This window comes from Diabrotica undecimpunctata, chromosome 8 (assembly GCF_040954645.1).
Source record: "Diabrotica undecimpunctata isolate CICGRU chromosome 8, icDiaUnde3, whole genome shotgun sequence".
NCBI lineage: Eukaryota > Metazoa > Arthropoda > Insecta > Coleoptera > Chrysomelidae > Diabrotica > Diabrotica undecimpunctata.
The window spans coordinates 55,114,188-55,133,458 of NC_092810.1; the positions used below are offsets into that span (position 1 = coordinate 55,114,188).

The 19,271-nt window shown below is 31.4% G+C and overlaps 1 protein-coding gene across 1 annotated transcript; it reads right to left on the reverse strand.

Moving 5' to 3' along the window:
* On the reverse strand, positions 1-19,212 carry LOC140447574 (R3H domain-containing protein 4-like). Its single transcript, XM_072540300.1, has 5 exons — positions 18,948-19,212; positions 12,447-12,610; positions 12,197-12,396; positions 10,265-10,493; positions 1-2,598 (listed from the first exon to the last, which is right to left on the reverse strand). Exons 1-5 carry the CDS (start codon positions 19,025-19,027, stop codon positions 2,462-2,464), a joined length of 810 nt encoding a protein of 269 aa, XP_072396401.1. The 5' UTR covers positions 19,028-19,212; the 3' UTR covers positions 1-2,461.
* Between the last annotated feature and the right edge of the window lie 59 nt (positions 19,213-19,271).

Sequence of the window (19,271 nt, forward strand, 5' to 3'; positions counted from 1 at the left end):
TAAAAAGTATGCTTGTTTATTTTTAACTACTTCTACATAAAGCATATATGTATATAACTAAATAAAATAAAAATATGTACATCTGTTTCAATTTAGCCTGGAAAACAGAAATAAATTAATCCAGTATCATAATTCTCTTTGCCCACGAAAAAGAGAATTTTTATTAATAATTAATCTTACACCAAAGTGACAGGCATTAGTATGACTATCAATTAAGCTTGAATATAAAGGAAATGGTATTTCGTATTATATGCACTACTCGAATAACCTAAAATAACATCTTTGTGAGACTAATCTCTAAAAACATATTCTCTACTTATATGTAAAATAAACATAATCGTCACTCAAGATATATCTCAACTGAAAGCACCCAAGCAGATCAACTAAGGGAATCCTTCAATTTAAGCAGTAAGCGGTTCCCGAAATAATAATTTAGTCTTAAATAGGTAAAACAAACATAAAAGGGAATGTTTTCTAAAGTAGAAACCGAAAAGTCAAAATAAACGTATTTTAATCTGAAAAATAGTAAATAATATTAAAACGTCGAAATGACGTCAATCAACGAACGAAATGATGAAATCAGACATTACTAAAAACATTTAATAATCTGCAGTGCGTTCTCACAGCAAGATAGAGTTGAACTAGTTTTTGCGCAATAGTAAAATAGTTGTAGTATTTATTGTTTTTCTGCTAACAGTCGTTTGTAAGACTTTATATCGAGATACTAAAAATGTTAAGTTAAATAATGTTGTAAACTTCTTTTTCTTAAACACAACTAATAATTAACATCTTATCTTACCTATTATCTAAAATCAGTCGGTTTTACAGAGAAAGTAAAAATAAAAAAAGTTCATAGTCAAGGGAGTCTTATCTGTAACGTTTATTTATATATAAAACGGAAAAAAGATTTGAAATATTACACAACTCTTTATCTCTAATAGAGCAAGTAGCTCAAGAATCTGGTGTCTCAGAAAGTAAAGAGGATAGTTAAGGAAGACGAAAACAAACCATCAACTTAAAAATTTAGTTCAAATAAAAAAAGCATTTGCAAGCACAGCCCCAAGTCATCGGTTGATTCATTTGAGGAACAACTTATCAAAAATTTAACATGCCACAAGAAAACAGCTTCAGAACAATAGTAAGTGTGATTGTTTCTTTTTGCTTTAAAGTCAAGTCTTCGTTAAAAAAGACGTAGTTTCAATTTTTTCTCTCAAAATTAATCTTGCAGCCATAAAACATGATATTATTAAAGGACTTGGAAGTAAATATTGTCACAGTAATATCCTTTTTTATGGCAACTAAGATTTAAGTTGAACTATTAGGTTCTATTAGGAACTATTGAATTTTTATCCCGTTTTTATTATTTTTTACGTGCAATGGTTTCTTATTAAAATTATGTAAAAAATAATAATTTTCATAGTTTTCTGTTGATACAGGGCTTCTTTGGTAGCTTAGTTAGTTTTAAAATTTAAGTTATAACTTCGTTATTATTAAATATATTTTAAATAATTTTTGTCATAGCTATTTGAAGCCATACTCTAAATCCAGTGGCGTAAAATTTTTTTTAATAAAAAAATCGATAATAAAAATAATCCATTTTCGTTTAAAAAAAGTATCGTAGTATGCCCTGTAAATTTAAATAAATATTTAAAATTATGTCCCAACGTAGACCTTTACTTACATCATATTTTAAAAAAAGTTTGTTAAAATCGGTTACCAACTTTTATAGAAGTGTTTCCAATCTAAATGGATTACATTGTATATCCTGACTTTAACTGACGATTATGTTTATTTTATCTATAACTATAGTAAAATAAAAAAAAATGAAAGTCACATTTATCCACACCACATCAAAAATCCCAAAACACAACACCAAAAGTGCCTAAGCCATAAATACAAAGATATAAAAAATTGCATTGGCGGTTTGAATCGAATTGCCAAAAGAAAGTAACATAAATATTATTACAAATGAATTTCAATGAATATCTTAAATAATCCCAGGTATGTAGAGTAAATAAAAACAGGATTTTTTTTTGGAAAAATGCAAGAATGAAGAAAAATGTAATTGAAAAAGTAAATATTAAATGGCTAACGTTTGCCATGAATTATTCTTATATAAATTTTATGAAGACAAATTCTAAGTAGGTAGGTTTGATGGGATTCGACTTCTGTTTTATTTTGTTTTCCAGTACCACTTAAACAATACCTAACATATAGGTAACACTAAACCAGGTACAAATAATCGCGATTTTGTACAAAAACAGTCCATCTCTAAATACAAGATTTACAAGATTTACACGAAGGAAGAATGTTCATTAATTATTGCTCCTACATTTTGTTTGTATCATTCAATACAGTTGAACACATCAATGCATTCGACACATCAATAAAGTTGGACTGTTTTTGTTACACTACTAATAAAAATCGTATAAGCTAATACGCAAGACACTTTATGAGTCATTTATGATGATACTTCGGGATCATGTGATTTTCGTAATTCCTTGATAAAATCGGTGAGATTGCAATTTGCTGGTGACCAGTTTTTATGAATATTGTACACCTCAACTGATTTTCGGACACCATCATCAACTATAACACCTAAAAGAAAACTCAATAGTCAAATCAAAGTTATGATAGCTTTGAAAAATGCTTATTTGTCAAGAATACAATTAGTAAGGTCGATAAAAAATAGTTCCAGTGATTTTGAGGTTCTAAATTTGACGGTTCTTACGATATTCATATTGGATTTTCCCCATGTCGTTACTAGATGAACACATATCTTCTTCATTCTTATTTTATTCTGGGTTCATTCTTATTGCATTATCTAATTATTATAAATTAAACGGTTTCGATCAAGCTTCTTTGATACTAGATGGTTTTGCCAAATAATCAGCAATAAACAGTAAAACCTGTCAATAACGGCCACTAAAAATGGAAGAACTGTTGGCGGTTATATGAAGGTGGCCGCCATTGTCAGGTTTTGCAGTCCTCAAATACATAAAAAATATTTGGAACTTTGTTTATTTTATTAATTAAAGCAAATATACTTAATTAAAGCTTTATTTGCTTTTGTATCACCGAATGAATAGACCTTTATTCTGGGTGTGACCTGGTATAAAAAATTATGGGAAATTGAATTTAATTGATTATTGCGTACATGTATACCCCGATAATAGTATACTTATTCTTTTGGCCGCAGCAGTTGTTCGAAAAAAACACTAAATCCATAGAATCGTCACCCGTATAACTAATCACACAAAGTATATCTGTACCGTTGAGGTAAACAGTCGTAACTCCAATGTTTGCCGAAATGGAGTTAATACTACGCTCCTGTCAGATTTTCATAGCATCTGGTGACAAAAAATCGTACATCCAGCATTCTTAGTTGCCTAGATAAGACGTTTAGAAACAACAGCAACATCATTAGTCAGTCGAGGTAAACAATAGTGTAGGTCTATTCGGTTCTTTTATTATTTGAAAAGTGCACTTTCATAATTTTTACCAACAGTTGTCAATTACTTCCAAAGCAGCAAGCAGGTGACAGTGACAACTAAGGTAAACATATTTAGGTTTTATATATTTTTTACGTAACGAGTTCTTTTTTGTTCCAAACACTGTGATTTGGTTTGTGCTTCTTTAAATACAGAATATAATATTTTTGTAATCACGATATTTATTTTGCATATTACCTGTTTAAAGATATAGAGGTAAAGAGTCGTAACTCCCAATATCATACACCAGGTAAATAATTTCTTAAGAATACTAATATCCAGTAATAGATTTTCATTTACGTAGTATAATATATCAATAATGTTAAATTCAACGTAATGGAAGTACAAAAATTTTTATAGCTTATTGACTAGTCTGTATGTTTTGCGTTTACCTCAACTGCACAAATATGTGTCAATGTTTACGGTACAGTAAGAATTCCCAATACGTTTTGATCGAAATTTAGTGGTAAACTCGTTTTCATCGTTCTTGGCGTGTGCCTGAAATAAGCTACTACGGAATTTTTAATATTCGTCTCTCTCTGATACACAAATGCGTAATTCAATTGTGCGAGTCACGTTCGTCATGGTAAAGTGTGATGAGAAGGGAATGAAGAGACCACTCACGTCTCCCAGTATTGTAGTATTGTAGCAATAACACCGATGCGTTTGGCCGATACGGTGTCGGTGATAAGTTCGGCCTCTTTACGAATACAGATAGCTGGCAGTGACGTGTTTTTTTTAACATGTTACCCTGATCTGTGCAGGTTTGAAGTAGCTGATGAAATAGTTTTTATAAGTAAACAGTTTTTAATTAATTTTTTAATTTTTAATTTAATTTTTTTTAAATTCCAGTTTATTATAAATTAACTCTCTCTCTTCCGATACCCATTGCAATAATGACTTGTGGCATTGTTCTTGAATGAGCTGGCTAATAGGTTTATAATTGTAGCAATTACCATTGATATTTTATGTTGTTTTAGTCGATTTTAGTTTGTTGGAATTTGTTCCGAACAGTTTTACTTATTATTTTTTGTTGTGAATAACTAATTGTTCTATTTAATAAAAAAAATGCCGGGAAAAACGATAACAGGAGAAATGCGACAATGTGTAGTTCATTGATTGGAGTATTTTAAAAAAGAAAAAGAAAACAACGGACCTTTGCTTTCGTTATCATCGGTACATGAACGAGTAGCGGACGCTTTGAAAATCAGTCTTCGCACAGTGACAAGAATAAAGAGTGAATACAAGACAGGGGCAGCTCTTACTACACCAGGAGAGTCACGTAATGTACAAAAAAAAAGACTAATGATGTCAGCGATACTATAAAAGGAGAGATTAGAAATGTACTGTATGGCATGAAAGCAAAAGGAGAGCACGTTACAATTAAAGTTCTAAATACACAATTAAAAAACGCATCTCTATGACGGTTCTGGTACAAGTTTGTGGCGTCTTATGAAAAATTGTGGGTTTTCATACAAACTAGAAAATAGTAGACGAGTGCTGTGTGAGAAACCATGTATTGTCTCCAAACGACTGTATTTTTTGAGGCATTATATGAGAAATTTTTTAAGTCCAAGCCCACTTCAGTTCGTTTTTTTAGATGAAACATGGTTATTCCTAAAAGGGGCATATAAACGTACTTGGCAAGATGACTGTGTGAAAAGCATCAGAAAATTACACGAAAATACAGGTAAACGCTTTGTTGTTTTACATGCCGGAAGTAGGCAAGGATTTGTTAAAGATGCTGGATTACTGTTTTCTATGAAATCGAAGAGTGCAGACTATCATGATTCTATGGATAAAGAGTCTTTTAAAAAGTGGGTCTGCGAAAAGCTGATACCAATGTTGGAGGAACCATCTCTAATTATTATGGATAATGCCTCATACCATAGCTCTTTAATAGAAAAGTTACCGAATGCCAGTTGGAAAAAATCGGACTTACAAGAATGGTTACGAGCGAAAAAAATAATTTTTGACGACGATTCGGGCAAGACAGAGCTATTGAGTCTTTGTCGCCAGAATAAACCACAAAATACCAGGTACGTTATAGACGAGCTACTCCAAGAACATGGGCATCAGGTTTTGAGATTGCCTCCGTATCACTGTCAATATGAGTTGGTCTGGGGCATTTCTAAACAATACTATGATCGTCATATTGGAGAACATGGACGTGGAGATGAAACAGTGAAAAAAGTTTGGGGCGATGCATTAGCTGAGGCAACACCTGCAGTGTGGGCGAGTTGTGTTAACCATACTGAAAAATTAATTCAGGACGACTGGGCAAAAATGGTCACATATGATGAAAATGAAAGTAGGATTATCATCGATTTGGCGGAAGATTCCAATGATGAAGACAGTTCCAGTGAAGACGCTGACTGATTAGCTAATTAATCAAGGTCAGTATGTTGTAACAGTTCAGAATTCGCTACAGTGCTTAAAACTTAAAAAATCTGTATCATTTTTTAATTAAAGTGGGTTAAATAATTAACACTTTTTTGGGTATATTTCAAAATCCTTTTAAAATGTACTTTTCGTTATATCCTGTCCTATTGTACTGCAAGCTAGAAAAATACTTCTTCGCAATTTATACGTATATTCCGTTATTAGAAATTTAATGAAAAATAATTTATAATTTTCTTTTATAACTATTATTTCGTTTGACATACTACATTTTGCTCCGCCACTGGAGGAGGTAAACGAATCGAGCTTAGACAAGGAAAGACAGATGAAACAACTTATTGCAACTGTTTTTACACGCACACGCCAAGAACGATGAAAACGATTATAATAACATCGACTTAATTGTTGAAAATCATACCTGCATACTGAGAAAACTGTGCAGTTTCTACCAAAAGTTGTTTTGTTAAAGTTTTAAAGTTAAGTTAAAGTGTTTTGATCTAAGAAATCTGTGAAAATTTGTGCAGTTTTGCTGTTACCTTTTTCGTTTTTTTTTGCTCAAAAGCAATTACCATTAAAAATCAATTAACGATAAGCTCCGTCTGATTTGGAATATTTACCAGTGGCGTGCCTACTTTTTTAATTCTTAAATTTTTAATTTGACGATTATAATGGAGTGTGTTGTTTGTAAAATAATAAATAACAGACCACATACCTATAACATGTAATACCTGCCAGAAGGCTACGCACAGGGATTGTTCGAATCTTACTAATGAACTAAAAGTTGTTCTACATCTATCTATATATGTAATCAATTATTTTTCAATAAATTTCAACACACAGCTACCGATCTCATCTGCGCCTCGGTTGCATTTACCCTACTACTACTACTTGTTGGTTTATAACGTTATTCGCAGTTTTCCGACTTCCAATCGCCACTTAGTCCGGTTGTTCCATAGGTCTTCTTCTATGGCCCTCTCCCTGTTCTTTATTTATTCCTTCGCTCCAACTTTTTCTCGGTCTACCTCGTTTTCTCTTTCCTTCTAGTTGCCATTTTAATATTTCTTTTGGTATTCGTTGTTCATTCATTCTTTGTATGTGTCCGAACCAGATAAGTTGTTATGTAGGTCATCTGTCATTGTTCGTTTGATTCCCATTATTTCTCTAATCGTTGGCGTTCGTTGGTAATCCTTTCTCTTCTAGATCTTCCTGCGGCTCTTCTCCAAAAATCCATTTCCGTCGCTTTCAGCGTTGCCAGTGTTCTTTCTTTCAGTGGCCATACCTCACAGCTGTATAAAGTGATACTTTTTACTATAGTCTCATGTATCCTCTTTTTATTTTCTTTGCTGATGGATCGGCTCCATAAAATGCTGTTTAACATTGTGATGGTTTTTCTCTCTGACGTATTTCTCTTTCTTATGACTTTGTTTAATGTTCCATCTTGTGAAATAGTGATACCTAGATATTTGTAGTCACATCAGTGCTTTATCGTGATGTTATCGTCTAATATGAGATCTTTTTGTTCTACTCCAATGCACAGGTATTCGGTTTTCTTTTTATTTACTTCTAGACCCCATATATCATACTCTTCAATTAATATTCGTGCCATATAGTTTAAATCGTCATAATCTTAAGCCATTATTACTTGATCGTCTGCAAAGTTGAGCGTATATACCATAGTGTTGGTGAGCGGTATCCCTATTGTCCTGCATTTTTGTTTCCATCGTTTTAAAGCACTTTCGAGGTAAATTTTAAATAAGTGGGGGACAGACAACATCCTTGCTTTAATCCCTTTGATGTTATAAATTCTGTTGTTATTTGTGTCCCTGCTTTTATTTTTGTAATTGCTTGGTTGTATAGCACTTTGACAGCTTTTATTAATGCTATATTAATATTCGTACTTTCCATTGATTGCCACAGCTTCTTCAGTGGAACGATGTCGTAGGCTTTCTATTATCTGGGTTAAGGAGAAAATGTGGTCAATAGTGGATCGACCCGTACGAAATCCTGCTTGTTCTTCTGCATCATAATCTAAGTATTCTCTCTCGATTTGGTCCTTTAAAATCTTTCAAAAGACATTCGTACAATTTGTTTGTTCCGTACTTAAACAATTCTCCGGGTATATCCCCTGGTCCGGGTGCTTTGTGCCTCTTTAGCTGTTTACATACATTTTTAATTTCCTCTGTTGTTAATCTTATTGGCGAGCCGACTATTGAAATTCTATCTTGGTTTTGATTTCTATGTTCTTGAAGTTCGACTCTATTCTCTACCAAAAATTCTTTGAAATACTCTTCCCAGTCTTCAGGTTTTATGCTCTGTATTCTCTTTATTCTTTTCTTTTCTCAATTTTTTTATCTGTTTCCAGCTTTCTGTGCTTCTGGTTCCTCCTAGATAAGTATTTATTCGTTGGCAGGTTCTTTCCCAACACTCGTTCTTCTTCTTAGAGATTTTCCTTCGTACTTCTGCTTGTTTTTCTTTATATTTTATTTTGTCTTGTAATGATTTGGAGCTTAAATATTGTTGGTATAGTTGTCTTTTACATTATATTTCTTCCTCTATTTCGTTATCCCACCAGTATGGTTTGTTTACCTTGGGTTTTATGTAGTATTCCATTACTTCAAATGCTGCTTCGTGTAAACAGTTTTTTATATGTTCATGTAACTGGTCGATATTCTTAGGGGCGAGAATTTGTAGCTTCTCATCCAATCTATTTTTGAATAAGTCTTGTGTACTTTCTTCATCTAGGCTTCTGATGTTGTATCTACGTTCCTGTATCTTTTCTGTCTTAATCTTAATATTATTTCCCGCGATTGACTTATTTTCGATATTTCTTCGTGAAGCTGTTCAAAAAATGCGTCTTTTAAGTTGGCTAGTGCGTCGTTATTTATTGCGTAAACGCCCATAATTGTTAGTTTATATCCGTGAAGACACATATTTATTTTAATTAATCTTTCATTTCTGACTTCCCAGGTTGTTATGAATTTTCTTAGTCTTCTGTGAATCATTAAAGAAATTCCCTGTTAAGCTCTACATTCTTTTGGTACTCCACTATAGAAATGGTCATATTTTCCTAGATTTTCAGAGCCGGTCCCTTCTTTTTTGTTTCGGTAATGACTGCTATGTCTATTTTTACTTCTGTTAATTCATGTAAGACTTCATTGAGTTTTTTTGATTTACCTTGAACGTTCCATATACCAAAAAATCGTGTCCTTTTTCGAAGCTTATGTCGTATTTGTTGTGCCGTCCTATTCCGATGCGTGCGATTGGGTTTTTTAACATCTTTGTTTTTTACTGGGAAGTACTGGGGAGTTAGCACAATGCCTTAACCCCCAACCTGGAGGACCAGGGGTTTGGGTTCAGTCTCCCTCTCCCTCTCCTAGTTCACCCTCGTGCCAAAAGTAGCACTCTGTAACAGTGTGATTTACAAGTGGTTCAATAGTACTATCACTACTTGTTATTGGTTGCTTTCTCTGGCACCCAATTTTTTTGTCTTCTGCTTTTTTCGATTTACTTGTCATGAAATTCATATTATTTAGTTTAACTACGCTATTAAAAAACAGAAACATCGCCTCGAGGTAACTGCAACGCAGGCTGCAAGTCATGCACGACCACAATAATCAAGTTTTTGTTTATCTTAAGAGCTTCTTTGTATTTATAAGTTTTTCTTTGTCTTCTAAATTAGAAATTTTATCAGCTACGCAAAGCTCACATATGTCCTTTTTCGGCACGAAAAACCCAAGTTAAAGTATTAATTTAATTATACTACATAATGGAAATTATGTAATGTATTCACGGCACCATTAAATATCCATATACATTACATAATTTCGATTATCTCGTTTGCACTGACCGACATAATCCCTATGCAAATCAGAAATGGTCTTTACTCCGTCAATATATTCGCGAGAAGTTTGTGCCCTCAAATAACGACTTTCTATTTTAGGTATTGATTTTATATGATCCCTAATGATGTTTTTAATAGTTTCGCCAACTGTAAAGTGTTTGTTATGCTTCCCTCTTTGGTATTCTTTCAAAAACCTTCTCTCTGATTTGTTGCAGTTCTGATCGTTCTGTCGTTAATATCCAAGATATTTTTAAACATAGTTTTGCAAACCATTTTCAATAGGTGTCTGAATATTCCGTGGAAGGGCTAAATAACAACTTATCGTAAAATATATATGAACTCTTTTTAAAACGGACTGAGTGATAACATAATGAACTTTTTATGCGACACTAGACTATTGCACCGTGTTGTAACTTTGTAATATCATATAGTTCCACCGTTAATAACCTTCGTGATTGACGCGGTTAATAAAAAAAATCATGTTTGGCAATAGTCTTAGAAATTTCGTAAAAATATTTAAAAAAAAACATACTTATTGATTTAAGTTTATGGTATTGAGCAACTGCATGTATTAAAAGTCTTTCGAAACTCGTAGGAGGAACTTTCACGTATCTATCATCAGGTCTTGTTTTAAAAAATTTTAACAGATCTTCTTCACACATTTGGACGATTTCCAAAGACAAGTTTTTTCTTATTTTAAAGGTACGTCTAATTCTGGACGAAATTTTACCAGGACTGTCCGTTTTAAAATTCTCTACAACCTAAAAAGAAAAGGAAATATTAAATTTTGTTACAATTTGTCTAGAAAAATTATATATATATATATATATATATATATATATATATATATATATATATATATATATATATATATATATTGTTATGTTTCTTCTTTCCCAACCAAAGAAAAATAAATAAAAAAATCCATCGAAATAAAATTTCAAGATATCAATATAAACAAATTGTATATAGTAATTTAAGATAAGATTTAGTGTAGATAAGAATAGAAATTTATTTGGCAAACGACCTTTTTCCGTTTCAAACAAAATTATCAAAAAAACCTTTGTTTAGAATTAGAAGACATTTTACCTGTAAGTTAATTTTTTCATTGTTTGTATAGTCGAGTATTAAATGACCATATTCTAATCTTTTGAAATATGTATAAATGATGTATTGAAAAACCAATTTTAAAGTAAGCTATTTAGTTTTTCTCTGAAACCGAAATTAGGCTTTTCCAAAATCATGGTAAACACAATTTGAGCTTTTGATTGGACGGTCTTTTTTAAATGGGAATTTGTGAGTCGATCATGAGAGAGGAGAAGTTAGTCATATTTTGGTCATCGAAAGGAAACAGTCGTTTGTCTCAAGATAGGGTGTGGTTCGTGAGTTTGGATACCGGCGTAACGAAAAGAAGTGAATAGTTTGAAGAAGGAGATAACAAGTAGATTAAAAGAGGTCCTTGTATCTACCGTGGGCATTTTATAAAGTATATGTGAAAGTATTCTTACGGCATCAAGTTGACAAAAGGAGGTCCTGGTGTCATAAATAAGTAGCGGAGTTTGGAGAAGTGAATCAGGTGTTTTTTGTGTAGTCTGCAGGAGGTTTGCAGAGACGTTAAGAAGGAGCCGAGGTGCCAAAGAGGGGAGATCACATCTTTGAGGAGACTGGACTTTTCTGGGTATGTTCCAACATACAACTCAAGAAGAAAATAAACTGTAAGTGTTTGTACAATTGAATTTTATATCTGTGAAGGATCGTTTCGACATCATGGTCATTAGCATTCAAATTTAAGAACTGAGGTTTTGTTAGGCTAATCAAAAGTTTAAAGTTTTGTGGTTTCTTTTTCCAAGTAAAGAAAATTTTAAGTAAAATTGGTTTTTCACGTAATATAAATGTATGTAGCTTTATAATCTTATTATCATAATAATTTGATTTATTTTCTTGTATGCTGATTGATAAGATAACGACAGACTTTAATAATTGTTTTATTCGTTCATATTAAATAAAGAAACGTAAATCTTTGTAATATAATATATTTGTATTCTTATCCTTTTCTTCTCTCCCGATAAAAGACAACTAGAAAATCTTTTGAATCCATCGAACACAGGTAATATAAGGATTATTTTACTTTTGATAACAGATAAGTTAGAATTCTTTTTTATTGGCTCAATAAACTAAGTTTGAACTCAAAATAAACAATCATAACAATATATATACTCTTGTATAGTAGTAATGAATATTAATCTCAAATGCTACTTTGCTTATAAAACGTGATAATTAATTTTTTGTGATAAAGAGAAATTTATTGTTTTATGGAGCTCTTTAAAAAATTATCAAAACAAAAAATTATAAAAAAAATTCGTGGGGAGGGAATAATAGAGTAATTTGTAAAAAGTCTAAGATATTTAGTAGATACAATTTAGGTACAGTCCTAAAACTATTCACACTAAAATATCATGCTTACTGTCTCATTGGGATATTTTTCAGTTAAAGCTTGAAGGATTTCAAATTGTTCACTTTCAGATTTCTCTATAAATTGCTGCCAATATTCAAAAGCCTCTTTATCACCTAAAAGACGTGCAAAAGGACCTTTGTATTTTTCCATAATCACAACCATATTTTCATTTTCTTCATCTTCCTCACTTAATGTTTGCAAGATACATCCTAAAACAGTTAAAATAAATATTTATCTTTATAATTAAATACCATTATACTATTCTGGTATCTTCTTAACTTCTTTCTTCCAGAGTTCTTTTTTAAATTTACCAATTCTTCAACCTGAGATGGTTTAATTACTTTAGGTTTCACTATTCTAATCCTGTGTTGCAGTGGCTCTTCAATAACAGATTCTGTATCACTGGCTGATACACTTCCCAAACTGAAAGTAATATATGTTAATATACGAGGTCTACCCGATAAGTATCCAACCTTTATTCATAACTATGCAATGCTTTCTTCAGTATCCACATCGTGGCATACTTCAAAGAACATTCGACTTAACAACACGCACTCATTTTTGGAAGTATGAAATAGTCGCAGGCTACTATGTCAGGACTATACTGAGATTTGCAGAATTCTATAACCTTGGGAGTTTTCAAAAACTTGCACAAGGTTCAACGAACATGTTGGCAGATTATCGTGATAAGAAACCAACCGCTTCTCGGCCAAAAACGCAGCTGTTTTCTTCTCATTACATCACATAGAACTTTTTAGAACTTGAATAAAATAAATAATTTGTTGATTATCGTGACATCGTAGAGCGTTTTCCTGGCGGAAGCTTTCATTGTTCCGTAAACCACCGATTCATGTATCTTTTAAACATACAGTTCGCATAAACACAGTCATTGTCGTACTTGTAAGCTGAGAGAATCAATATTTTATTTGTTTTGCTATGTTCATCTGCAAAGGGCTTTTGCATTATTTGAATTGCTATTGTTGTTTCTATAGTTCTCCTTGTTAAATGCGATAACTTACGAGATCTAGAAGAGTTAGTGATTACATTCATACTTCACAGAGAGCGCTTGGATGTTTTGACGCAAAGCTATGGATGAAGGTATGATACTTTTGGCGCAGACCTCCTATTTACGAATAGAAAAAAGCATTCAATAAATTGTGAGTTCTTTATAATACATAAAAGTGGTAATCCAATTCTTTCCTTTAACTATCACCCCACAATTGAAGGAAGGTATATTAAAATTAATAGAAAAATATCAACTAGTCACATTATAATAAAAACTAAATGGGTGTCAAGTGAAATTCAAAATACAATTAAAAATAATCAACAAGTAGAAAAATAATTGTTAATGCATCACAACTTTTATTTTAAAGGATATGATACAAATGAGTGTCGAAATACGAACTTGTGCTCTGACTTAGAAAGCCACTGAGCTTCCTAAGTCAACCTAAGTCAAGCTTTCAACCAGCCACTCTGTAGTTCATTATATATCATTTTTCTATTTTTGAAATTGCTTTAACCCTTTTGATACTGCAAAGACTTGTACACATGTACAGTAAATTAATACTAATCATTACAAGCAGTCTGTTATAAGAACTATTTAGAGAATATTCAAGCAAATCTTTCAAATAATCCCCGCTCTTTTTGGAGGTAGTTTAACGCTACATGTGGGTATTTAATGTCTAATAAAGGTGAGGATGTAATAGCTCAGAATGGTGATGAAATAGTCAATCTATTTGCCAGTTATTTTTCAGGTACATATAATGATAGAGAGTATAATTTACCTAATTTTGAATTGGATTATAGTGTGGATTTTCACATTCTGAAATTTAGTCTGACTGACGTTTTCGAGGGGATTATGAGTTTAAAAACTACATATTCTTCAGGGCCTGATGGTATACCTGCAGCACTTATTAAAAACTGTATTTTTGCCTTTGTAAAACGTTACAACAAATTTTCAATTTATCATTGTCATCATCTATATTTCCACAATATTTCTTACACCTATCTATAAATCTGGCAATCGGGAGTGTGCTAACAATTATAGAGGTATAACTATTCAATCAGCAATCCCGAAACTTCTTGATAAATTGGTATCAATAAATCTCACCTGGGCTTGCAGAAACATAATTATTGATGAACAACATGGATTTTCTAATGGGAAGTCATCAGTAACAAACCTTGTCAATTACCAACAATACTTGTTGGGTGCATTTGAGAATAAAATTCAGGACGACAGCATTCACACTGATTTCTCAAAGGCCTTTGACCAGGTTAATCATAACCTTTTGGTCCACAAACTTCTCGCATTTGGCTTTGGTGACTCCATTGTTAATTCGATTAAAAGTTTTCTGATGGGACATACACAGCAAGTTCGTATTAACAATTATATTTCAAAATAATTCCATTGTTGTTCTGGTGTCCCACAATGGTCTCATTGTGGTCCTTTGTTTTTAACTTGTTCATTAACCCTTTCAGCGCGGCCGTCTCCTCACGTTTATCGTACTCCAGTACGACCGTTTTTGTGGCAATCGTGCCCGTATTACCGATGATTTCGCTGGAGTGCGAACACTTGTTATATTGTATTACACGCATTTTTAAATTTAATATTGTTATTGTAATAAATTATAATTTATTGCATCATTTATTTATTGGAAAGGTTATTTTTAGCAATAATTAATAAAAAAATCTGTACTTAAAACATTTATTTTTTAAAATAAACAAGTATTTATCGTATCAAATATTAAAATTGTTGCAAAAATACATCTAGATAATGATTTTAAATAAATAACTTACTTCCAGTATACTTTTTTACTGTGATAGTCGCCCAAACAAGGTACAACGCGAAACATCACATTTATCACAACAGTATCTGGTTTGCCGTCGGATTTTGTTTTTAGTACAAACTACACAATTTCTTAACGGATTTTTTAAGTTTTCTATACTTGGAATAAATGAAGGACTGTGGTAACTTGAACGATTAAGTCTTGACGGATTTTCCATAATGCGTCCAGATAAAGAACAGCCACTAGTACCGGAACTTCCCCTGTATTTTTCTAAAATCTCAAAAATTAGTTTGATTTGGAAAACTGGAAATGGATTTTGGAAAGAAACTTTCAAAAATTTCTAATGGTGTGGATTCCGCATTCAAGTAATCCACTTTACATCCTGAAGTAGAGCTATCGAAAACAAATTTATTAGGTGATAAATTATTGGTAGTCCATTTAAATTTGTGAGCAATATTTATATTAATTTCGTCATCTTCACTATCTTCAGAATTATCATTATTATTAGCTTGCACCTCAATATTGTCCTCGTCAAACACATATTCCACTTCATCATCATCACTTTCTAGAATTAACTGTAATAATTCTGCTTCACTCAAACCCTTTTTCGCACGAAACATACTTCACTACAAATTAGCACAAAACCTCTTTCAAAAGTCAGATCAAAACTAATGGCACAGTCAACGGGTCAACACCGTTTGTTGAAATTCCTTACTCCAGCATAAAAATAAACCACGCCTATTTTTCACTTTCATTGGTTCAACAATGATTTGTCATTTGTGCACTTCCTTTAGTCACTTACGCCTACAGCATAGGACTTCTAAACAAGTAGTTAGCACTCAATAACTAATTACTTTACATAAAACTTGTAAACAAGTGGTTCATAATGAGAGCGCGTCACTCAATTACTTGTTAACAAGTGGTTCGTATTGATGGCACGGATTTTATAATACTCATATACAAGTTATACAAGTACACCGCACTGAAAGGGTTAATGATATTGGTAAGGCTATCAAAACTCACACTTTCTGCTATTTGCTGATGATCTTAAGTTACTTCGTTGTATACCTGCATGATAAATTGGATAGAGATCTCTTGCAAGATGATGTAAATAATATAATATATAACATATTATGTTTATGGTCAAAACAAAACGGTTTAAACTTAAATCCAACTAAATGTTCTTGTATTTCATTTGGTAGTATAAATAATCTAATAGCTAATAGATATGTTTTTAATGATGTACTCTTGGATTCAGTTACTGAGATTAGAGATTTAGGTGTATTATTGGATTGTGCATTGACATTTAGAAGCCATTTTCTTAAAATTAAGGAAACAGGATTTATTTATTGTAACAGTCATGATCTCTCACCTATTGTATTCAAATTATTGTATTGCTCTTTGGTACTCTCAGGTCTTTTTTGGTCCCCATTTCATCAAGTCTACATTGATGGATTGGAGAGCGTTCAGCGGAAGTTTCTAAGACCTTTAGCTTTTAAAGCATGTATTAATATAAGAAATACTGAAAATTATTTCATAGATTATTCTGCAATAATGTCTCAATTTAACATTGCTACACTGAAGATCTGCAGGTTGAGAACTGATATGTTATTTTTGTTTAAAATCCTTAACAACATTATTACCTAATTGTCCCCTGTTATTGGCCAATGTGAACTTAAACACAATACATAGAACTCGACACACTGCACTCTTTTATATTCCTTTTCATAGGACTGATTATACTCGTCATTTTCCTTTGTGGAGAATGATCAGCTCTTGCAATAACCTCCTATTGGATCCATTCTGTCCAAACATTAATGTTTTCAAAAGGTAACTTAAGAGTCTAATTATTAATTTAATATGTGATATTTTTTAACTTTTGTGATTTGATATACTGTGTTAATGTACAAATGTTTACTGTTTAATTGTTTCTTTGTTATTGTTTTGATGTTTATTGTACATGATCTTTAATTTTTGCTATTTGTTGTATTTTATTGTAAATGGTTCTACCATTGAAATAAATAAATAAATAAAATGTTTATAAATGTATTTAAAATTCTTTGGGTTGTGACAAGCTCATACAAGTTTGTCTTCTAGGCCAAGTAATGTGTGTTTTATAACCTGCTTTAGTTTATCTTATGTTTTTATGTAGTTGAATATTCATAGATAGATTATATACTTATTATCAAACTTATTGCTGAATTTAGAAAGAATAAGAAATAGTGGCATAAATTCTTTATAAACTGATGATCAAAACTTTTATAATGTGTACATTCAGTGAAGTTAATTACAAAAAAATTCCATACATCACATTTTCAGTCAAATAAGCAGATGGTTTAAATAGCAGAAGACTGGAATATAATGATTCTAAATAAAACAAAGAGTGTGTTGGATGTGCTTCTATAAGAACTGATAAAAGGACAAAATTTATTTATTAAAAATGTAATATTCCATTTTACATTATCTATTTTACTCCTTATTAAGAGGTGTTTAGTATCATCCTGTAATAAAATACATGACACCTGTATTTAAATTAAATACATGCTATACAGCATTCCACGTTAAGAAAATAACATTGCGGAGATAGGGCCATGTATTTCTTATGGACGATAGAAGCGCAGCGATGCCACGATGAACACAAGCACGATTCAGGGTTGTATAATTTGTATTTTCGTTTTAACAGACATGAATTAAATTAATGTTTTTTAACGTAATTGACCAAAAGTGCCCATTCAAAACAAGAGATGAAAAGTACGGAAAATGATTTTAATTAAATAAATAGTACCTATTTACAAAAGATAATTTTATTTTATCTTATTTTAATTATAGTAACGACAGTTTATTTGTTTTTCGGTAAGAATATCATAGGTATACCATAAATCATAGAAATCAGTAGAAAATATTGCTTAGTTAAATCATGCACTTTGCCGGCTATTAAAGATTTAAAAGAAAATAAACCGACCGCTTGGAATGCACATATCTAATTACTAATTGCAACTTAAAATAATACGGTGTGCGTATGTCAGCGATTTTATGTCGTTCTCTGAGATTACATAATGATAATAAGGCTTTGTGCTTCTTCAGTTGTTATTCTGACTTTACAGTTAAATGTTAATTGAAAATGGAAATTCGAAAAATATATCGTCAATCTAGTAAACCGCATGCCTGAGAGTTTTGGCAACACTGATCTCCATAAGCCTAGTGTTATTTTCTTAACTTGGAACGCTCTATAGAAACTTTTATTTAAAGATTTCCTATTTTGATGTAATCTGTCAAATTATGTGTAGAAGGGAGACAGAGATCAAACTTCACTTATATTTATATAGATATTTGATCAAATTTATTGTATGTTATGTTTTATTTAATGAATTTTGTTTTTAGTATTATTATTATTCTTAATTAGTAAATCTACATGATTATTGTTTTACATTATACCGATAACATTCATAAGTAACAACTCTATTTCTTCATCATTTCACCAGCTAAACTAATATATTATATACTAATTTATACAGTATAAGTTATACATATTACTTAAATATGAATAGATTAGATTTATACATTGGATTGAATAATTCTGTTTATAATACTGCAATAAATTTATCCTCATTATTGGGATCCATATCTCAGTTCTGATTGTTGAATTTAAATAAAAAAATACTTAGTTGACACATTTTGTAATTGATATAATATGTAATAGAACAACATGATAAAATCATCCATTTTCAATAAGTAATGAGCAATTGAGGTCTTTAGAAAGTCAGCTAATATGGTATCCAACCTCTTATAGGGGAAAGAATCTGAAGAACAATGGGTAATTAGAGTTTAAATGGGCAATATACTTTTGTAATGGGTCTAAACACCACTAAAAACAAATTATTTCTGGTATATAAGGAACTGTGACCTCCATATACTACTGGTACTGGTATATGAATGGAATGGTAAGAACATATGTTTATTACGACCAGACTTACTGTAGAGATTCTGTATCTGAAGCTGCAGCAGAATTAGGACTAGGATATTTATAGTTCTGTTTTTCCTTGATCACTGTCATGTTTCTTTTTCTTCGTCTAATTCGTTAAAATAGTATAGAAATAAATAATACAATAGTTAAATTAACAAAGTGTAAACTTTACAATTAATTTTGCATCTTATCTTAGTCTGACGTATAAAAATAGGTAAGAATACTCCATATTTAAAAAATAATTTTGTTTATGATGTAATTGTGTCATGTGTCATGAATTGTGTCTAATAAAATGACGTATACGTCATTGGTATAATACGTTGCCTTACTTTGT